This window comes from Rhipicephalus microplus, chromosome 5 (genome assembly GCF_043290135.1).
Source record: "Rhipicephalus microplus isolate Deutch F79 chromosome 5, USDA_Rmic, whole genome shotgun sequence".
Taxonomy (NCBI): Eukaryota; Metazoa; Arthropoda; class Arachnida; order Ixodida; family Ixodidae; genus Rhipicephalus; species Rhipicephalus microplus.
Genome location: NC_134704.1, coordinates 221,943,304 through 221,962,545, shown reverse-complemented (window position 1 = coordinate 221,962,545; position 19,242 = coordinate 221,943,304). Strand labels below are relative to the sequence as shown.

The 19,242-nt window shown below is 47.9% G+C and overlaps 1 protein-coding gene across 2 annotated transcripts in view; it reads right to left on the bottom strand.

Annotated features, from left to right (window-relative positions):
- LOC119173507 (WD repeat and coiled-coil-containing protein) overlaps positions 1–19,242 on the bottom strand; it is a 299,780-nt gene that overhangs the window by 43,238 nt on the left and 237,300 nt on the right. For both annotated transcript variants that reach the window (XM_037424303.2, XM_075896540.1), the window contains exon 9: positions 3,890–3,985. In XM_037424303.2, coding sequence (XP_037280200.1) covers positions 3,890–3,985 — 96 coding nt within the window. The remainder of the gene's footprint in view (positions 1–3,889; positions 3,986–19,242) is intronic.

Below are 19,242 nucleotides of genomic sequence, written 5' to 3'. Positions count from 1 at the left end.
CTTGGAGCATCGGACAACAGTTTTCGTGGTTCGGTACATGCTTTTGTTAAAGCTTGGTAGAGTAGGCCTAGAGAGACTTCTTTGCTAGCGTCGGTGGTGTGCTTTGTTGAGAGCGAGTAGATCAGTATTTGTGACGTGTTTAAACTAGTAGGCACTCGAGTTTTTATTTTTTTCTGCTCTTAAGTGCTTTTGTTGTTGTTGTGGTTGGTTTTTAGGAACGTTGTTCAGTTGAGTATGGGAGTCATGTCGTCTGCATCCTGGGGTGAACAAGGCTTAGAGCACGTGGATTGTAGGCCAAGCCCGAAGCAAGTGAGTACGGAAGCCTCGTGGGTCGTCTGATTTTCTGTAAATAGCTTCTTCTATCTCTTTGGACTAAGAGAGTTGGGCGTCATGACACCCTCCGGGACGGTAGACGCCGATCACTCGGTAAGCTGCTTTGTGTGACGAGCGATAGGGCCGGGCCACCTTACAGAGTGGGTGTCTCCTTGATTGATTGATTTGATTGAGTTGTGGGGTTTAAGGTCTCAAAACCACCGTATGATTATGAGAGACGCCGTAGTGGAGGGCTCTGGAAATTTCGACCACCTGGGGTTCTTTAAAGGGCCACTCACCAGGCCACATAGCAAATTTTAGTTAGACAGTGGAAGTTGTTAGGTGTCCGATGAGGAACATTTTGCCCCCTAAATTTTTTTAATCGGTTCATCATGAGTGGAAAAAACAGATTTTTTGAAGCGACGCAAAACGAGGATGAGAATAGGCGAGCTCTAAACCTTTGCCGCTCTCTCCGCATAGCATTCGCAAGCCAAATCTCTTTGCCACCCTCTCCAGCATCTCACCAAGAGGTCACGTGCGCATGACGTGCCCAAACAAGCCCAACCCCCGAGCACGCCAGCGGCATTGCTTTGTTGACCACCGTGATTTTGTGGCCTTCTGCCTGTTTTTGCGGGATGGTTTGGAAACGCTGGCTTAGACGCGGTAGAATAGATGAGCAGAATAAGTGCACGAACGCGTAGGAGGGTTCCACGGCGGTCATCTGCTCGATGCGCTGACTGTGGGGACATGAACGTATGCGAAATGCTGACACATTAGCCCCACATCTCGTTGCAATTCATTCCGAAATAAAAATGGAAAGAAGACGCTCACATTCCCTTATTGTGTCTCATTATTTATCTAGTTTTATTAATCTTTTCAAGCAACAAATTACATAAGTTATGCATGCCGTGTTAAATCATTTTCGCCATGTCACGTGCCAGCGTTTGCAATGTCAGAGCAGAGTCATCTACCTAGAAGACCAACGTCACTGCATTGCCATGTACGTAGGGCCATTCATGCGCGCACGTCATGCCCTCATTCTCTGGGCCCGCGCCGGTAGAGGAGAGGGGGAGCAGCATTCATCTTGAAATTTGACCCATTTCCGCGGCGCGTAGCGTTGTAAACTTTGGCAGACGTGACCATGAACGCCTCGTCTACGCATTGCGCTTGTCAGCTCAGAATTGTCAAACCTGGTGAGTGGCCCTTTCACGTGCACCCAAATCTGAGCACACGGGCCTACAACATTTCCGCCTCCATCGGAAATGCAGCCGCCGCAGCCGGGATCCCATCCCGCGACCTGCGGGTCAGCAGCCGAGTACCTTAGCCACTAGACCAGTGTGGCGGGGCGGTGTCTCCTCGCGACTGCCTCTTCTGCGCCTAGGCTGGGTGCTGGGTGAATGCCCGTTGTTGTCAAGCAACTCATTAGGTCGAAGGTACTGAGGTGAAGTCATCGAGCCGGACAGTGCAGCAGTGTTGACCGGTGGTGGTGTCGTGGTGCAGAGACATTATGTAGAGACATGGGTTGTCATGTTTCGTTAGAGCTTGTGTAGCAGATTTTTTTGCTTTTTTGGGATATGGTTTGAATTAAAGTTGAAGTGATAGGGAGGTGCTGACACTTCTTGTAAAGTTGTTTGCGCCGTTTGGCACACGTGTCTCGCACATAAGCCGTATTTTCGGGGTGACAATTATTGATAGGTGGCATTGTGTTCGCGAGCGGTGATCACCACTATCATCATCATGGTTGGTAGAGCGGTAGCGCTGGCAGTGACCCCTGGTGGAAGGCAAGCCTTGGTGGCGGGGGAGAGAGTTGAGCGAGTCTGTTTTGGCGTGGGGCCGTAGCGCCGACGGTTGCCTCCAGCGGTGGGTCTGCCGTGGAGTGCACCGCGGGCTGTCTGCGGTGGGCCGACGTGGTGAGTCAGGCGGTAGCGTCACCGCTTTGTTTGTCATGTTGTCGAGTGTTGTTTACTATTGTGTAAGGATGTCCTAGCGTGTTGATCAAGATTGATGTTATAATAATCCAGCTGACGATATCGTCGATCAAAAAGTAGTTAAATAAATGTGTATTGTTTGGTTTGTTCCGACCGCATCTGCTGTGTCTGTTCATCCAAGAGAGTGGGGGTGGCGCTCGCCTATTAGAGACCCTACAAGTCTCATAAAGAAAGAAACTGCATATATGGTGTGTTAGTGCTGCAAGAGTGCTCTGTGTATTGCCTTCTTTTTTCGGTTTTCATGTGCTTACCGTTTTCATAATGTCACTGTACCATTTAGCTAAGGCCAAGCCTCTGATTGAAAGCGTTGAAGCATAACATGTAGATCTCATGTGAACTTTGTTATCTTTAGTACGCATGCTTTTGCATGGAGGTGAAATGTTGTCACGGGGTAGTGACGTGGACGAAGGGAGCATACTCGATGTTCAGATGAAACTGTTCATTCAGCCGCACTTGTGGCCAGGAAACTGAAGGTCAGATTACAGCAACACAGGCACATGATTGCCCAATTAACTTGTTTCGTCAGATGTTCACTGTACTAAGCGCCGTGACGGCGCTTCCGCCGCAGGGGAGAGATGTTACGGTGCATCATCGACAGGAGCAAGCGTGGCATTTAGCGAAGATGAAGAAGACACCTGTGCATTAGGCGCTTGCGCGAGAGGCAACTCAGACATCTTGTTCGGCTGCCGATTCTCGGTGGACACTATCCTGTAAGCCTAGACCTCACCCCGTCACAATATATGACATCTTTCAACGATTGAATGTTCACTTGTGGGTCTGCACACATTGTGGCTTCCCTCCTCTTGTGTCCATGTTTTCTAGTGCAGTTGTAGGCCATGATACCAAGTAAGCCCACCATAAGCACACAACTAATCAACTGGCTTGTACAAACACGTTAATCAACTTCCTACCACACTGCTGAGCATCCCAAAAAAGAAATCACAGCATATCCATGAAGTGAATGATGATGAGTGGAGCAAAGCTTCCGTCAGCCCGTCTGTGCTTCTGTCCATCCGTTCTTGCTTCCGTTCGTCTGCGTCACCATCCCTCTGTCCATGCGTCCATCCATCCGTTCGTCAGTCTGCGAGTCTGTCTGTCCGTCCGTCCATGCGTCCATCTAGTGAACACTCCAAGTAACGCCATCCGCTGTGGCACATACCCGCTCTAGAGCAGGTATGTGCCACTAGAGCAGGTATGTGCCACTGGTGGCTTACGTACATGGGAGGATGTACAGACCCACGCCTTAAGGAGCTTCGCCCCTAAAAAAAAAAAAAAGGAAGCATAAGTAGCTACTCAGTGAACGCTTTGCATTTCCACGGTGTGTTTGGGATGTGCCTGAACTTCTTAGCCATTGTAAGAAATTTAGTAACATAAAGGGGCACATCCGTCTGCAACAGTGATTCGTCTTGAACACGTAAAGCACATGAAGAAATCTTCACCGTAAGATAACATTTTATCGTGCCTGAGGTAAGGAGGCTCATGTCTGGCTTCACTTCCAGGACATGAGAATTTATTTTTTAAACATCTCTGCATGGGTCGGAATACGTAAGAATGTCTTTGCACTTTCAAGCCACCTAGCCTGCACTCACAATGTCATGGAGCTTCTCAAGTTGCTCGTCGACAATGCCATAAACGTACAGGGTGTGGCAGCTGTTGCTCCCAACCACGATGAGGCTTGATGAAGGCTGTAGGAAGAAAGAAAGAAGCGGCAGCAGTTGTACAACAATGCAGCATGCAAGAGATATTCAAAGCCAACTTCGAATGGCGCCTGTTTACAGCTACAAATATTAACGCTGAACATTCTACATAATGTATGCTGGTGTCACGCAACGCTTTTGAATTGTCATAAAAAAAGAGACATTTTAAAAAAGCAGGATCTCCAGTGCATCTTTCCATTTTGCTTCAATCTTCTCTTGGAGATCACAAGACAAAGGAAAAGATTAGAATGCGAACTGTTGCGTTTGCAGCCGCTGGCACCAAGGAGTGCATGCATCGTGATGGCATACTTTTGTGGGACGCTTTGGTGATTGCCTTGCAGCACCCGTCTTTCTACAGAAGACTCCCAGTATGAGGTAATTACTGGTGCAACTTATCGAGCTAACCTTGCTACAAATACAGCTTCTGACGTCAGCATTTGAGTCAAAACCATGCTGAGATGACACGAACTAAAGACGGTGAACCTCGCACTGCTTAGGGCTTATTGAAACCTATGAATTCGTGAGGACTGTACTTGCAAAAAACAAAACAGGATGGTTATTTATAGGGAAAAATCTACTATGTTAACACATACAGTGCCACCACTGAATAATGTTATTTAGTGTCCACTCTTTTGTTACAAAAGTACTAACTTCCTTGCATCGTACAATGGTTCCTGTAGAAGATCAACATAATGCACTGGCGGGCTATTAGTCGATGTGAATCCATGATGCCTTTTTAGCACAAAACGACAACACAAGACAAGGAGACTCATTTGTTAACATCATTGCAAACATCAACTTTGGTATGCAAACTACTAGGAATGCAACATTGCATGACACCTTTTTTTTTAAGAACTCATGTATTCGAAACGCAACTTTCTATGATTTACTGTTTTGTATTTCTTGAACCTATCTTATTTTTTTATATTGCCACATTCCCTCCTCAAGTTTTGTTATCGCCTTGTTGCACTGTACGCCATTCTCAGCGCGAACCGCGCCTGCAGAGTTCGAGAAGCTTTGGGACTGTAGTAGATCATTTCGGTAAAATTATGCCCACTTCCCGAACGTTACAGATTATTCTGGAACGTACATGGCCTCTAGCGTTGACGCTAGAATATTCGATGACACGTGTATAAGTGCTAATGCGCTTCTCCGCTTGTGAGTTGATCACCGGCTGACACTCTGCTCGCCACTATCAGTGCCAGTGTCTTGCTGTAATCTGACTTTCCTTTTACGTGGTTACAAGTTCGGCCCAACAAACAGTTTAACATGAACGCTGTGGGAATTGAGGCTAGCCCGCTGCCTTTGCGCGGGCTTTGCCACCTTTTCTGTCGTTCTCATGTCCCGACACGTCTGCCCTCCTTTGCTGTCTGCGGCGCTGGGAGAGCAGAGTGACGTTTAATCCCCTCACCTGGTAGCGGATGTTGACTGTGACTCCACGCGCGGAGTCTCGCGAGAGGTTTTCGCGCGCTGCGTTGGGAGCGGGCAGACAGATACTCCCCGGGACTGCAAACGGTGAGCCACGCAATCTTTTCCGTTCGTCGACTCCTGTCGCTCGGGGCTCGTCGGACTTCGCTGACTGCGCCTCGCACACGAGCCGAACGCTCATCTTTTATTGCCCCACTGCATACGCACGGCCGAAGGGTGGTACGGTGTCCTAGTGCGTGGCCTAGCTACGCCGACCTGTCTCCCTCCGCAGCCAACGCGAGCGCCTTTGCCCTCGCTCGAGCAACCGGGCCTTGGTCCCGGTGTCTCCGTGGATCACCTTTACCGCGGAGACGTGCTCGTGGCACCCTGTGTAGTACTTTTGTGCCCGTGGCGTGGATAAGCCCATTTGCTTTCCCGCCGCGCCTTTGCATTGGGCTGTACTGCGTTTGGTGTTGCCACAATAAAGTGTTGCGACTTTGAGCAGTATCGTGCTCTCGCCACGACAACGGTTAACGCGTGCCCTGCGGCTCACTAAGACCGGACCCACGCTGGTGGCCGTACTCCTTCGGGATACGTGTACACCACAACGCCCAGTCTGCTTTCTTCGTCCGCATAGTGACCCCTTGGCAATATGACCATGTCTTCTTATATGCCACCCATGTATATGATCCTTTTTTTTTTCTTACCACTTCAGCTTGGGCCCGAATGTAGCTTGAAGTATGCATGAATAAATTAAAAAAAAAACTGACATCAGTCACTTTCAACAGCTGTCGACTATCTTTTATTGTCATTTTGTACTGAGAAAGCACTACAGATATTCGTAAGACAAATATTTTTTTAATATTGTCATGCACTCTTGACTCCTAGGACTGGCCCCGATGTTTTGTAGACTTATTTATTTATTTATATACTAAGTACAGTAGAACCCCAATTATACGACTTTCAAGGGACCACACAAAACCGTCGTATAATGTGGGCATTGTATAATTGAAAAACTAAGAATATAGCAATGACACTCAGCCGTGCCCCCAAAAATGAGCATAGACCGCCTGAATAAGCCCACGGCATGACCCTGTACCTCTGCTAGAAAGGTAGATTAAATTATTCTTGCCAGCGACAGCTAATGGCTGCGTAACTTAGTTGAAAGAAGTGCGAGCGAATCTCTATTCTCATGTTTAAAAAGAATTGAATCCAACGCGCATCTTTCTACTGATAAATATAGTCCGAAAATTGCCTACTCGTTAAAATGAAACTGAAACCGTGTTGCCAATAGCTTCCCGCCAGAAGAGTCAAACACAATGTCATCGCTATCACATAATGGCGACCAATCACGAGTGTACGTAGAATGCCTTCGTGTGTGAGTGAGCTATGCACTTTGATATTTGTGGCCTTGTGAAGTGCAACAAATGATGTCCAGCTCTTAGCATGAACGTCGACGTCAATGAAAGTAATCTTTCACAGTGAAAACAGCTGCGTCGTGCCCTTATGCGTCTGCAAGCCTCTGACTGTGAGTGCGACAAAGCCAGGAGAAGGTATGTCGACCAGAAAATGTTTCCGTAGACCGAAAACGTGAAAATATCACCTTTTCAACCGGCTGGAGCTATTTTGTGTGGATAGAGCTTGACTAGGTAACAACCCAAAGTTCTGTTTGGCATCTCATACCCCAGTTGCCAGACTTTGGAGTGGTTGTTGCCAGACTGCTGCTAGATTTGGTGAAAAAATTTGTCCCTGTAGCTGTAGCTTCTCCGTGAGGGTTTGGTGTCGTCCGCCATGCATTTCGCGAGTGCGTGAGCTACGTTGACCATTTTAATTAACAAAGTGAATGTAAAACTAGCGTTGCAGAAGTCGGGGCATGTTCTTTTGCTATGTGTGCTGCTGTGCAATTGAAGGATCGTGTCTCAGAGTTCAGGAATCAATGACGCGTTGCTCGCTGTGCATTTCGCGAGTGCGCGTGCGATAAACTTGTTCGCGAGTCTGTGTGCGACGTAATTAGCACGGAATGAACCGTGCGTTGCAGAAGTTGGGGTGCGTTCTCTTGCTGTGTGCGCAGCTGTGCAATCAAGAGATCGCGCCACAGTATTATGGACGACAGGGAAACTGAATAGAGTCGCAGCAGGTGGTGTGCTGCCCCCCATCATTTTTTTTTTCACAGCTGATCATGCCGCGTCGACCACGCGCCACGACAGGGACGCTGCGCTTCCCCTAGATGTCAGCGCAAGGCGTATTGTTCGGACTGTACATATGAAGAATAAATGTGCCAAGGCTGGATAATTGGGGTATGTCGGATATGCTACAGATATATATACGCCTGGAAGGCTGTTTTATTGCTGCAGTTAGAGCGAATTAGGCGCGACCCGCCCGTACCTGTAAATGAGAGCTCACCCGACGAGCCGTCACCTGCAGGGCCATACAGCTCTAAATGCACGGCAGACGACGTGTCATTGATTCCCTAACTCTGAGACACGATCTCTTACTTGCACAGCAGCACACACAGCAATGCACGGTTAATTCTGCGCTAATTACGTTGCACACACACTCGGGAACAAGTTCATCGCACGCCCACCCGTGAAATGCAAGGTGGACGACGCGTCATTGATTCCCTAACTCTGAGACACGATCTCTTAATTTCACAGCAGCGCACACAAGAGCATGCGGCCTGATGTGCAACGCTCGTTTTATGTTCATTCCGTTAATTAAAATAGCTAACGTAGCTTACTCACTCCCGAAATGCACCGCGAACGACACCAAACGGAGAAGCCACAACTACAGCTACAGAAGCAATATTTTCCACCAAATTTGGCAGCAGTCTGACAACAACGACCCCAAAATCTGGCAACGGAGGTGTGAGACGCCAAACGGAATTTTGCCTGCAAGTTTATATTTTGCACTCCTGAATATTTGGTCCATGCTTGATTCGAGTAAAGGCGTTCTTTTTTTCTTTTGTACGAAATCTGAATGTTGTAAGATGCGTTGTCGGCGTAAAACTGCGTCGTATAACCAAAGTTTTTAATACATTATTCCTATGGGGATTTCGCCGGGACCTAACCGATTCGTCGTAAAATGCGAGTTGTCGCGAAACCGGGGGATGTGTAATCAAAGTTCCCCTGCACCTGCTTTACCAAGAGGCATTACAGCAGGAAGGATACATTAAATATAAACAAGCACATAATAATAAATTCATAAAGCATAGAAAACAACATCATTTGAGTAAATACAGACAGTTTCAGGTGGTAGGGTGGCCCAGTCTCGTATAGTACGGACAAAGAAAGTGTACTAGAAAGTGTCACCCTTAAAAGGTATCTCACGTATTTTAACCTGATGATCCTGTCTTTGAGAAACGTCATAGCTGGGTGGCTAAAAATGCAATTGCCTGCTTATCCCTGTTTTGGGAATGGTAAATGCTATGGAGAAACGTCAATCTGAGGTTACGTTGACAATGTTCAAGAAGAGGCCAATTCAATATTTTGTGCATAACATCGGACCCAAAAGAGCAGCTAGCCTTACTTAACGATATTTTGCTACCGTATATACTTGCATAATGATCGCACTTTTAAAAAAAAAAAAAATGGACTCCAACTTCGGGATGTGATCATTTTGTGAGTAAATTTTCCGTGAAAAAATATTCTGAGCACCGGAAACGCAAATATCGGATCCGGATTTCGTCGACGCCGAAATGTCTGCTGGCAGCGCGGTTGCCGTGCTCTAGCGCGTAGTCAAGCGCTTTCAGCTTTAATGCGACAGTAAAGCTTGCACACCGCCCCATGGTGAAAGGGCACTTCCACAGATTATCAAAAAGCACAAAAAAAAAAGAATGTGGTCTCGGAAAAAAAAAGAAACATTGCTGCGGGATGAACACAGGTCAACCAACAGGCGGCCGCCGCTGTAACAGTGCTGGATGTCAAAACAAACATGGCGGCTGACGGAGCGAAAGACTCCGTGGAGCGAAGCCACTGCGTTTTTTTTTTTTTCTTTTTTGTGTCAGCTATAGAGATTGTGAGCACGTCACGTGCGTCAAAACAGTTTCTTTCATCTAAATAAGGAATACTTTCATTTAAATCAGTAAATTTACGGCATTACCATAGTGATGTCCGCTTTCAGATCACAGAAACAATGATACGTGCGTTCATCTAGACTTGACACATGACATATCGATGTGGCAAGTTCAGGGTGCGATCGTTATGCGGGGAAAAAAAAAGCCAAATTTAGATTACAAAATATTAGAGGTGCGATCATTATGCGAGTGCGATCATTACGCGAGTAAGTACGGTATTTTACTGATTTGCCCTTTTGACGAAACTCTGATTTTTTTTTTGTAATCATAGAAACTACTCCCCCTCCTCTCAAACCCTCCATCCCCCCTGTTAGGTGCCGGGAGGAGGGGAGCAGGCACTGGTCAAGCTGCAACCCGCCATCGCCCACCCTCCCTCTTTTTCGTACTCTCATGTGCCACCAACCAAAACAGCCACCTGTGCTAAGAATCATCTTGATTTTTAACACGAAAGTGCTTTATGTAGTGTTAAGAGTCAACTCATTGCTTTGGTGTACCTACAAGTGCTATCTCTGATGCCCGACAGAAACAGCGGATGGCCTCAAAGATGCCCTTCAGCTGCTATACACTGGATAGTATGTGGAAAGAGTGACATTTGCAAACTCAACTCGAGTGGCACGGGCATCATGGGCTTGAAGTATCCAAGAGGCGCGTGATGCACTCAGGGGCATTAAATGCTCAACTCGCATTGCGGTATGACACATATGGGACATTTCCCACTAATGTAGAAATAAAGCTTTAAATAAGCTACAATGGAACTTCGATTACATGTCCCTCGGTTTCAGGATGACCTGCATTTTATGACAAATTGATTTCATCCCGGAAAAATATCCATAGAAATAGTGTATTAAAAGGCTTGGTTATACAATGCAGTTTCCGGCCCACCCTTTAGGGTGAAATCTGAAAGTCATTTTACGATGACTTTCAGATTCTGCCCGAAAAAAAAATCACTTTTACCCGAATTAAACGTCGACCAAATATTCACAAAAGCAAAATATGAATTTGCGTTCCTCTAGGTTGGCGATAGGAAAAGCAGAGAGTAAGACAGGATCAGGGTTCATGCTCGATGAGACTGTCGTATTGGCAGTCCAGGAGGAGGTTGTAACATGGCAGAAAGTTCGAGTCGATGATTGGCTCAGCGGCTTCGGCAATGATAAAACTCCAACGAAAATAGCGGCGTAGGTTTACGAGCTGGACGTGCAGGCGAAGCGAGCCATACGTCTTGAGTGTGGACTGGTTTGCCACACTGCACTCGAAAGATGTCAGCTGGCGAGGACCTTGAAAATGGGCTCATGGGTAGTAGCAGATGTCAAAACCACTATTGACAAGGAACCACTGCTTCATGATTTGGTCGGTGATGAAAATGGGATGGCCTCCCAGTTGACAAATCGCAGCCATCTATACGAGCTGTCGTTGGCGTTTTCTTCATGACCAGCAGAGCAGGGTGGTCAAAATTGTCAGGCTTTGTTTCCAATGTGTTGATAGTAGTAACAACTGTTCTCACAAGTATGTTGCAACGAAGTGGTTGGACAGTCATGGGTTTGCGGGTGAGGGTGCGTCGCAAGGTGTTGTTCTAATTGTTTAATAGAGCCGAGCTGTATCAATTTCACTGATGCGGTGCACAAGCTTCATGGTGTTCGATGCAGCGGCGACAGCCGGCATGGTGGGCAACGGCAGTGGCAGACATACCTCAATGATGCGATTGGCAATCTCACAACTTGATTGACGGGTAGCGTATGCTATGTCTGCATAATTGCCTGGACGTGCGACGGAAGTTGTTGGATTCGAAGCGCTCGCAGGAAAGAGTCCTTGATTTCAGTGCTGCTTGTGAGAGCGCGCATGTGCTGAAGGAACTGCAGAGTTCTGTGCTCGGTATGTTCTGCTGACTGATGTCGTCGCATTTTCTGATCATTCGAGAGTGAAAAGCGGCATATCAGTATATTCTCAAGGTGTTAGTAAGAGCTGGCCGTTGTTGGTGAGTTGGTGAGAATATCCCGGACTTCGTTGGTGCCGCGGGCATTCAGGTGGGTGACAAAATAATCATAGCAGGTTCAGTTTTGTGTGATGTGTGTCAGGGTGAATTGGGACTCGACTTGGGCGAACCATATGTAGTGGGCGAGAGGAGGAGAGACGCGAGACGACGTCGTGAGGGCGGCCGACGAGTCCGTGCCAAACCTCGCCACTTTATTCCTCAGGTCGAAGCTCAGGGGTGGTGGCTGCCAACGTTCTAACCGCTAGGCGCATGCGCTCGCTTTCTGTCCTTGCGCAGCTTGAGCTAGGCATCAGCTGCGCAAGAGGCGCAGCGCGTTGGTCAAGAGAATGATGATGATGATGCGCTACAGGCTCCCCCCCCTAACGCTTTGTGCGATTTGAAATGTGTATGCAAAAGAAAGAGAGCAACAGAGACTATGTACATGAACGAAAATTCATAAGGTGTTCGTTGGGGAGTCCAGGTTGTCAACGTGGATGGGTCGTTTGTAAGCACTGGGTCTCCGGTGGGGGACACTGGGAAATGCACAGGGGTCGAAAAAGACTCCAAGACTCTGCGGTCACAGACAAGCGGGAACCATGATGACCTAGTCGAATTGCTCGAGAGCACACCCCATGTCAAGAACGATCGCTGCTGGCAAAGGTGGCAGCAGGAGGAGCCGTGAGAAGACGCCGAAGAGGCTGCGCTGGCAATGTGGATGAAATGATGCTGTAGCACTCTCGTTTGGATGGCGTGAAACGAAGAGCGTGCGACAGCAAACGGGAGAAAATAAAGACGGCACTTGGAAGTGGCACGTGAAACAAAGGCTCGCATTCCCTGCCGGCGTCGATTGTCATTCAGGTGTCTCTTTTCTTCGCTGCTACGTCGTAAGCCTACAAGTGGTGACATAGGATAACGAGAATGACTGATCTGAACGCGCCCTTAACTGAACAAGCCTCAAGTCTGCAGGACATCTCGGTGGTGCAATTGCTTCGCCCATTTTTCTAGCCCCAGAAGCCACAAACTTGGTTCCACCAGGTCGAGGCGCAATTCTCGCTATACCACATCACTTCGGAAAGGACACACTAGTGCCAAGTTGCCACAGTCCTTTCTCCTGATGATGCTAGTGAGCGTTCCAACACCCTCTCCAACCCCTCAGACACTACACCATATCAGCACCTCAAAACCAAGGTACCGGAGCCATTCATGTCATTGAACGCCTCTGTCGTCAGCAGCTTCTTGCAAAGGGGGCCTTGGTGACAGGCGCCCTTCCCAACTACTACGCCAAAGACGATAGCTCCTAGGGGAGCAGGACGTCCCAGCCCACTCAGCGCTGGTTCGCGAGCTCTTTCTCCAACGCCTTTCTCAGCCAATGCGCCTCGTCGTCGCGGCGGCCGGCGAGGTCAACCTTGACCCACTGGCAGAGCTTGCTGATCAGGTTCACGAAGTGACCACCCCATTCGTAAATGCTGTCTCACCACCAACGCACATGACGATTCCGCAACTTGAGGCTCGGATCGATGAACTCGGCGCCTCAATTGCCGCACTCCGAAGCCCCCTCTCGGAGACTCATTCATCTCGTTCTAATCATTGAGCTCTTCGACGCACACAAGAATTTCGGAGTCTCAGCCCTCCGCCTCTTAGCAGATACCACCGGCGTTTCGGACACCGAGCCACAAGGTGCAAACATCCCTGTTCGTGGCCGGGAAACACTAGCCGAGATCACTGACGGCAGCGTGTAATCTCCCTTATCGCCCCAGCCACCTTTTCATGATAACAGACCAGCTATCTGGCGCCAAGTTCCTTAAAGATACAGGAGAAGAAATCCGCGTTGTGCCCCCGACTAAGGCTGATCATTTAAAATCACCTGGGCAATCGCTTCATGCTGCCAACACCTCTACAATAGCGACGTATGGACTCCAATCTCTCACCCTTGACTTGGGCCTTCACCGCATTTTTCAGTGGGTTTTCGTCATCGCAGATGTCACTCAGCCAATCATCGGTTCAGGCTTCCTCCAGTACTTTGACTTAGATGTCAGCGTGAGGGCTCGCCACCTCGTCGATGGTCACACTCGTCTATCTCTGTAGTCCTGTTCGACATTGCTCCAATGGACATCCGCATGCTGATACCTCTTCCTCACAGTTTGAAAAATCTTGGCAAGTTTCTCAGAATTGACCAAACCTTGCAATCTCACTCAGCCACCTAAACATGCAGTAACACACCACATCGTCACCCATGGTCCACCAGTAGCCGCTCGACCACGCCGCTTGTTTAGAGACCGCCTAGCGATAGCCGAGCGGGAGTGTGACCACATGTTACAGCTTGGCATTATACACCCGTCGTCAAGCACATGAGCTTCTCTGCTGCATTTAGTGCCAAAGCGTGATCCCGGTGACTGTCGTCCTTATGGAGACTATCGAGCATTGAACGCCAAGACTGTTCAGGACAGCTATCCCCTACCTCACATCCAAGATTTTACGTCACGCCTCGACGGCTGAACCATTTTCAGCAAAGTGGACCTTGTCAAGGTGTACTACCAAATTCCCGTCGAGCCTGCCGACATACCTAAGACTGCCATGACAATGCTTTTTGGTTTGTTTGAATACTTGCACGCCTTCTGGACTGTGCAATTCAGCTCAAACCTTCCAGAGATTCATTTCTGAGGTCACATGATGCCTTGCTATTGTGTTTGCGCATCTTGATGATGTCCTCATCGCCAGCCGAACTCCTGAAGAGCATGAGCAGCATCTCCATGCTTAGTTTCAATGCCTGCAGCAGTATGGCCTTGTGGTGAACGCCTCGAAGTGTATCTTCAGCACACCCGAGCTCGAGTTTTTGGGCCATCTTGTATCTTCGAAAGGTATACGGCCTCTCCAGTCCTACGTTAAAGCAATCCAAGATTATCGTTAGTCTACAACAGTGTGCAAGTTATGCCAATTCCTAGGACTCGTAAATTTTTCCAGACGCTTCATACCACAATGCGCAGAACTGCTTCGACCACTCACCAACCTCCTTCGTTCAACCACCGGCTCGTCAAAGCCCAGGCTGCCTTTACTGCGGCCAAGCAAGCAGTCGCAAATGCTGTGCTTCTTATACATCCACGCAACAACGCTCCTACTCAGTTGATGGTAGACACATCCAGCTTGGCCGTTGGAGCCCTCTTGCAGCAGTTTATTAACTCTGAGTGGAGACCCTTGTCTTTTTTTTTTTTTTGGAAGCTACTTCTTGCTGAGACCCACTACAGCGTCTTCGGTCGGGTGTTACTAGCCACCTACTCAGCGATACAGCACTTTCGCCATTTTTCGGAACGATGCTCATTTTACGTGCTGAGTGACCATAAGCCACTAGCATATGTTTTTCGCACAAACTCATCTAAGTATGTGGCCTGTGAACTTCGTCATCTAGCTTATATCTCGGAATTCGGGACTGATATTCGTCGCGTCCAAGACATCAACAACACCACCACAGAGGCTTTGTGTCGTATAACCGCGGTTGATTTTTCATCTCCAGCCATCGACTGGGCCTCAATTTGCGCCGTGCAGTAGAATGATGAAGAGCTCACCCCTTTTCGGGAGAACCCTCGTTCCCTACGGCTACGCTTGGTGCCACATCCATTATCATCTGAGCCATTGTGGTGCAATGTTTCAGCCAAAATCCCCCACCCCCCTCTTTTTGTTCCCGCTTCATTATGTCGCACTGTTTTCCAATCCTTACACGACATCTGTCACCCAGCATTCGGGCTACTCAGCATATTCTCACCCAGCGCTATGTCTGGCCTGGAATCAATGGTGATGTACGTGCTTGGACATGCATGTGCCTGCCCTGCCAAATGACAAAAGTCTCCCGTCATACCAAAATGGCTCCCCAAACTTTCCTTCCACCCGGACGTCACTTCGACTATGTACATCTAGGCATTGTGGGCCCTTTACTAGTGTCTCAAGGATACCATTATATACTCACGAAGATCGATAGTTTCTTATGCTCGCCAGAGACTGTTCCCATTCAAGATATTGCCACAGAGACTAACTACACTATCCCTTATTAAAACGGATCAGCGTCCATGGTCTGGTGGGGGCTTATGCTTCTAGCAGCGCAACCCGTGCCTCTCGTACACGCGCACCAGTCAGTATGGATTTGACCTGCATGGAAGAAGATGCGTTGGCAAATGAACAGTTTTTGTTTGAAACGCTAGAACGCTCCAAACAAAATCAATTTTTTGCACATAGTTTTCAGGGAGAAGTTCACCCATATTAAACTAGTTTTTGGTGTTCCTTCCCTTGAATCCATTATATACAGATAGAGGGGCGGGGTATGATTGGAAGCCCCTTTGGCGCAAGAGACCGGAGCCCTGATCCTCAACGACTAGAAACTGCCGACCTGACTCCAGGACACCAGTGTTCAAGCCGCCGCCTTCGAGGAGAGTTGCCTGAATTTGAAACCCTCCCAAGTGCTCCAGCAACACAGGAAGCGTCCACAGACAACAACGGAACGATGACTTGCCAGGTGATATCATCAAAACTTATTCCGTCTCCGCCGTGCTTGCCTGAGCCCTTCCACGACGACACGTTCGAAGATCTAGAAGATTGGTGGCGATCCAGTTCACCTTCTCAACCATCAACCTCAACACGCCATCCTTCAAGCAGTCCCCATCAGGAAAACTGAAGCCAGTGACCTATGGAGGCAAGGCCGCTGATGTCCGACCAGCTGAAGATCCCAGTTAAGGTCCCGGTGCAGCAACGACAAGCGGAATACGATGACTAAGTTAGGTAAAGACAAAATTTCCTCAGACTTACGCGTAATCGTAGATGGGTGTGTATTAAACGTTTTAGTTGACACAGGTGCTGATTATTCAGTTGTCAGTTATCCTGCCACAAAGAATTTGAAGAAAGTTTTGACGCCTTGGAGTGGACCCCAAATATGCACGTTTGGGGGTCATCTCATTACACCTCTGGGAAGATGTACTGCAAGAATCGGAATTCAAGGCGCTACTTGCGTTGCTCAATTAGTCGTACTTCTAGAATGCTCTAGAGATGTAATACTCGAAATGGATTTTCTGCTAGCAAACGGAAATGTATTCAATCTGCAGAATTGTAGTGTCTCCTTTACGACGAAACTGGCCATAGACACAAAGGAGCCAGAGTACACTGCATTACGTGTTATAGATCGTGATGTTACGTTACCGTGCCACCACGATGCAGCATAATGGCCAGTGTATGAAATGAAGCATTCGTTGATTTTGAAGGTATAGTGGAAGCAAACATCGAACTACTGCTGATGAGAGGCACTTGTGTAGCTCAAGGAATTATTTAATTACGTGGTGGTTGTGCTGATCTATTACTCACAAATTTTAAAAACAAAATTCAGCATGTTTTAAAGGACACTGCTATCGCCTTTCTGCACAGCTTTGAAGCAGAGAGAGACTTATGTGGTGTGGTGTCAGGACCACCTGCTTCGAAACCTGCGCCCGATGTCGCGGCAAGAGTTGCAAGCAGCCAAAATCTATCACCAGCTGAGAAAAAAAATCATGCAAGACCTCATAAGAGATTGACTGATATGTGGGGTTTAATGTCCCATAACCAGAAGACCTCATAAGAGACTTCGCTGAATGTTTCTCTAGCTCATCGAAAGTACGGCGGACCCAGGTTGTTAAACACCGAATAATAACAGATGAAGCTACAAGGCTGGTACACCAATATCCATAGAAAGTATCACCGAAGGAACAGGAGATCATAAAGAGCCAAGTGAAAGAGATGCTGCAGGACGATGTCATACAGCCATCCAAAAGTCCGTGGGTGTCGCCTGAAGTCCTTGTGAGAAAAAAGGACAACACGTTGAGATTCCGTGTTGATTACCGAAAACTGAACAGCATGATTAAGTGGCATGTCTACCCATTGCCACGTATAGATGATAAGTAGGATCGGCTATGGCACACAAGGTATTTCGCTTTATTGGATATAAAAAGCAGTTACTGGCAAACTAAAGTGGACGAAAGCAACCATAAAAAAACTGCTTTCGTAACCCTGGATGGTCTATACGAGTTTAAAACACTCCCATTCGGCCTCTGTTGTGCACCTGCAACATTCCAGGACATGATGGACAGAGTCCTCTCAGGCTTCAAATGGCAGTCTTGCTTAGTCTACTTGGATGACATTGTGGTACTTTCAGCTACGTTTGAACAGCACGTAGAGCGACTAAGTTCGGGACTTCAGGCTATCCAGTCAGCTGGCTTGATCATTGAACCAGAAAAAGTACAGTTTGAATTCGAGAAGCTTCGTTTCCTCGGTTATGTAATCAGCGCTCAAGGTGTTGGCCCGGACCCCGACAAGACCGTGGCCGTGGGGCTGTTTCCCAAGCCGAAAGACAAGAAGGAGGCACGTCGATTTTTGGGTTTATGTGCTTATTACAGACGGTCCGTGGAAAATTTTGCGAAGATTGCCTAACATCTAACAAGACTCAGGAAAGAGGACGAGCCATTTATTTGGCACACCAAACAAGAGAGTGCTTTCAACGAACTAAAGAAACCTTTGCAAGCACCACCTATCCTGGCCCCTTTTGACGAAACTGTGGATACGGAAGTTCATACAGATGCCATCAATTTTGGCCTAGGTGCGGTCCTGGTGCAATGGCAAAATATGGAAACAAGGATGCAAGCTATTCATCCTGTACCACAAAAAAGTTCAGTACAACCCAAGTGAGCGAGTGTGGAAATAGACACCAACATGACTTCGCGGTCTATCAGAAAAGCTCCTTTGTTGATAGTTTGGTCCGTATAAGGTCCTCCGATGAATTAGTGACCTAAACTACTAAGTCAGCGCCGATGGACACGCCCATTAAAAACGGCAAAACAGTGTGGAAGTCGTACACGTTGTTCGTATGAAGCCCTATTATGAGAGACAATGAAAAAGCCTCCTTGTTTGCCTCCCTCCATCGCGCATTGGGACGATGCGTATTTCAAATGGAGAGTAATGCCACAGGGAGAAACTGCACCATCCGTTGTTAAGAAGGATCAGCGTCCACGGTCTAGCACCCGCTCATGCTTCTGGTAGCGCGACTCATGTCTCTCGTGCACGGGCACGAGTCAGTGTGGGTTTGACCTGTGTGAAAGAAGAAGATGCACAGACGGATGAGCAGTTTTTGTTTTGAACGCTCTAGCGGACTCATTCATTTTTTGTGCATAGTTTTCAGGGCACAAGTTCGCCCATAATAAACTAGTCTTTGGTGTATCTTCTTTTGAATCTTAAATCCGTTACAATGTCAAAGCTGATATAGTTGCCCTCACTTTCATTTCTACAGGAGTATCTCGTTTTGGCTGTCCTGGCACCATGACAATAGACCGAGGCCGTCAGTTCGAGTCTGTTTACTTGCCTTAACCGCATCCTCGGAGCAAGAAATTGCCCTACCACTGCTTATCATTCCTAAGCCAACGGCATGGTGGAACACCTTCACCAGCAACTGAAGACTGCCTTGACCACCTGCCTCAATAGAGCCACCTGGGCCTTGCCATTGGTGCTTCTAGGTTTACGGACTGTTATCCGGACGAATCTACAGTGCTCAGCAGCAGAGTTGGTGTACGGAAGTTCTCTGCGGCTCCCTGGAGTCTTCTTCATCTCAATGCAACTACCAGCCCAGCCGCGAGAATTCCTACGTCTCCTGGACTGCGTTCAAAACCTCCGGCCCACTCCACCCCGACCTTCCGATCACAAGGCGATATTTGTACACCCTGATCTGACCACTTCTACACATGTTTTCTTGCGCCACAACGTGGTCATGCTGCCTTTAACGTCAGCCCATGACTGACC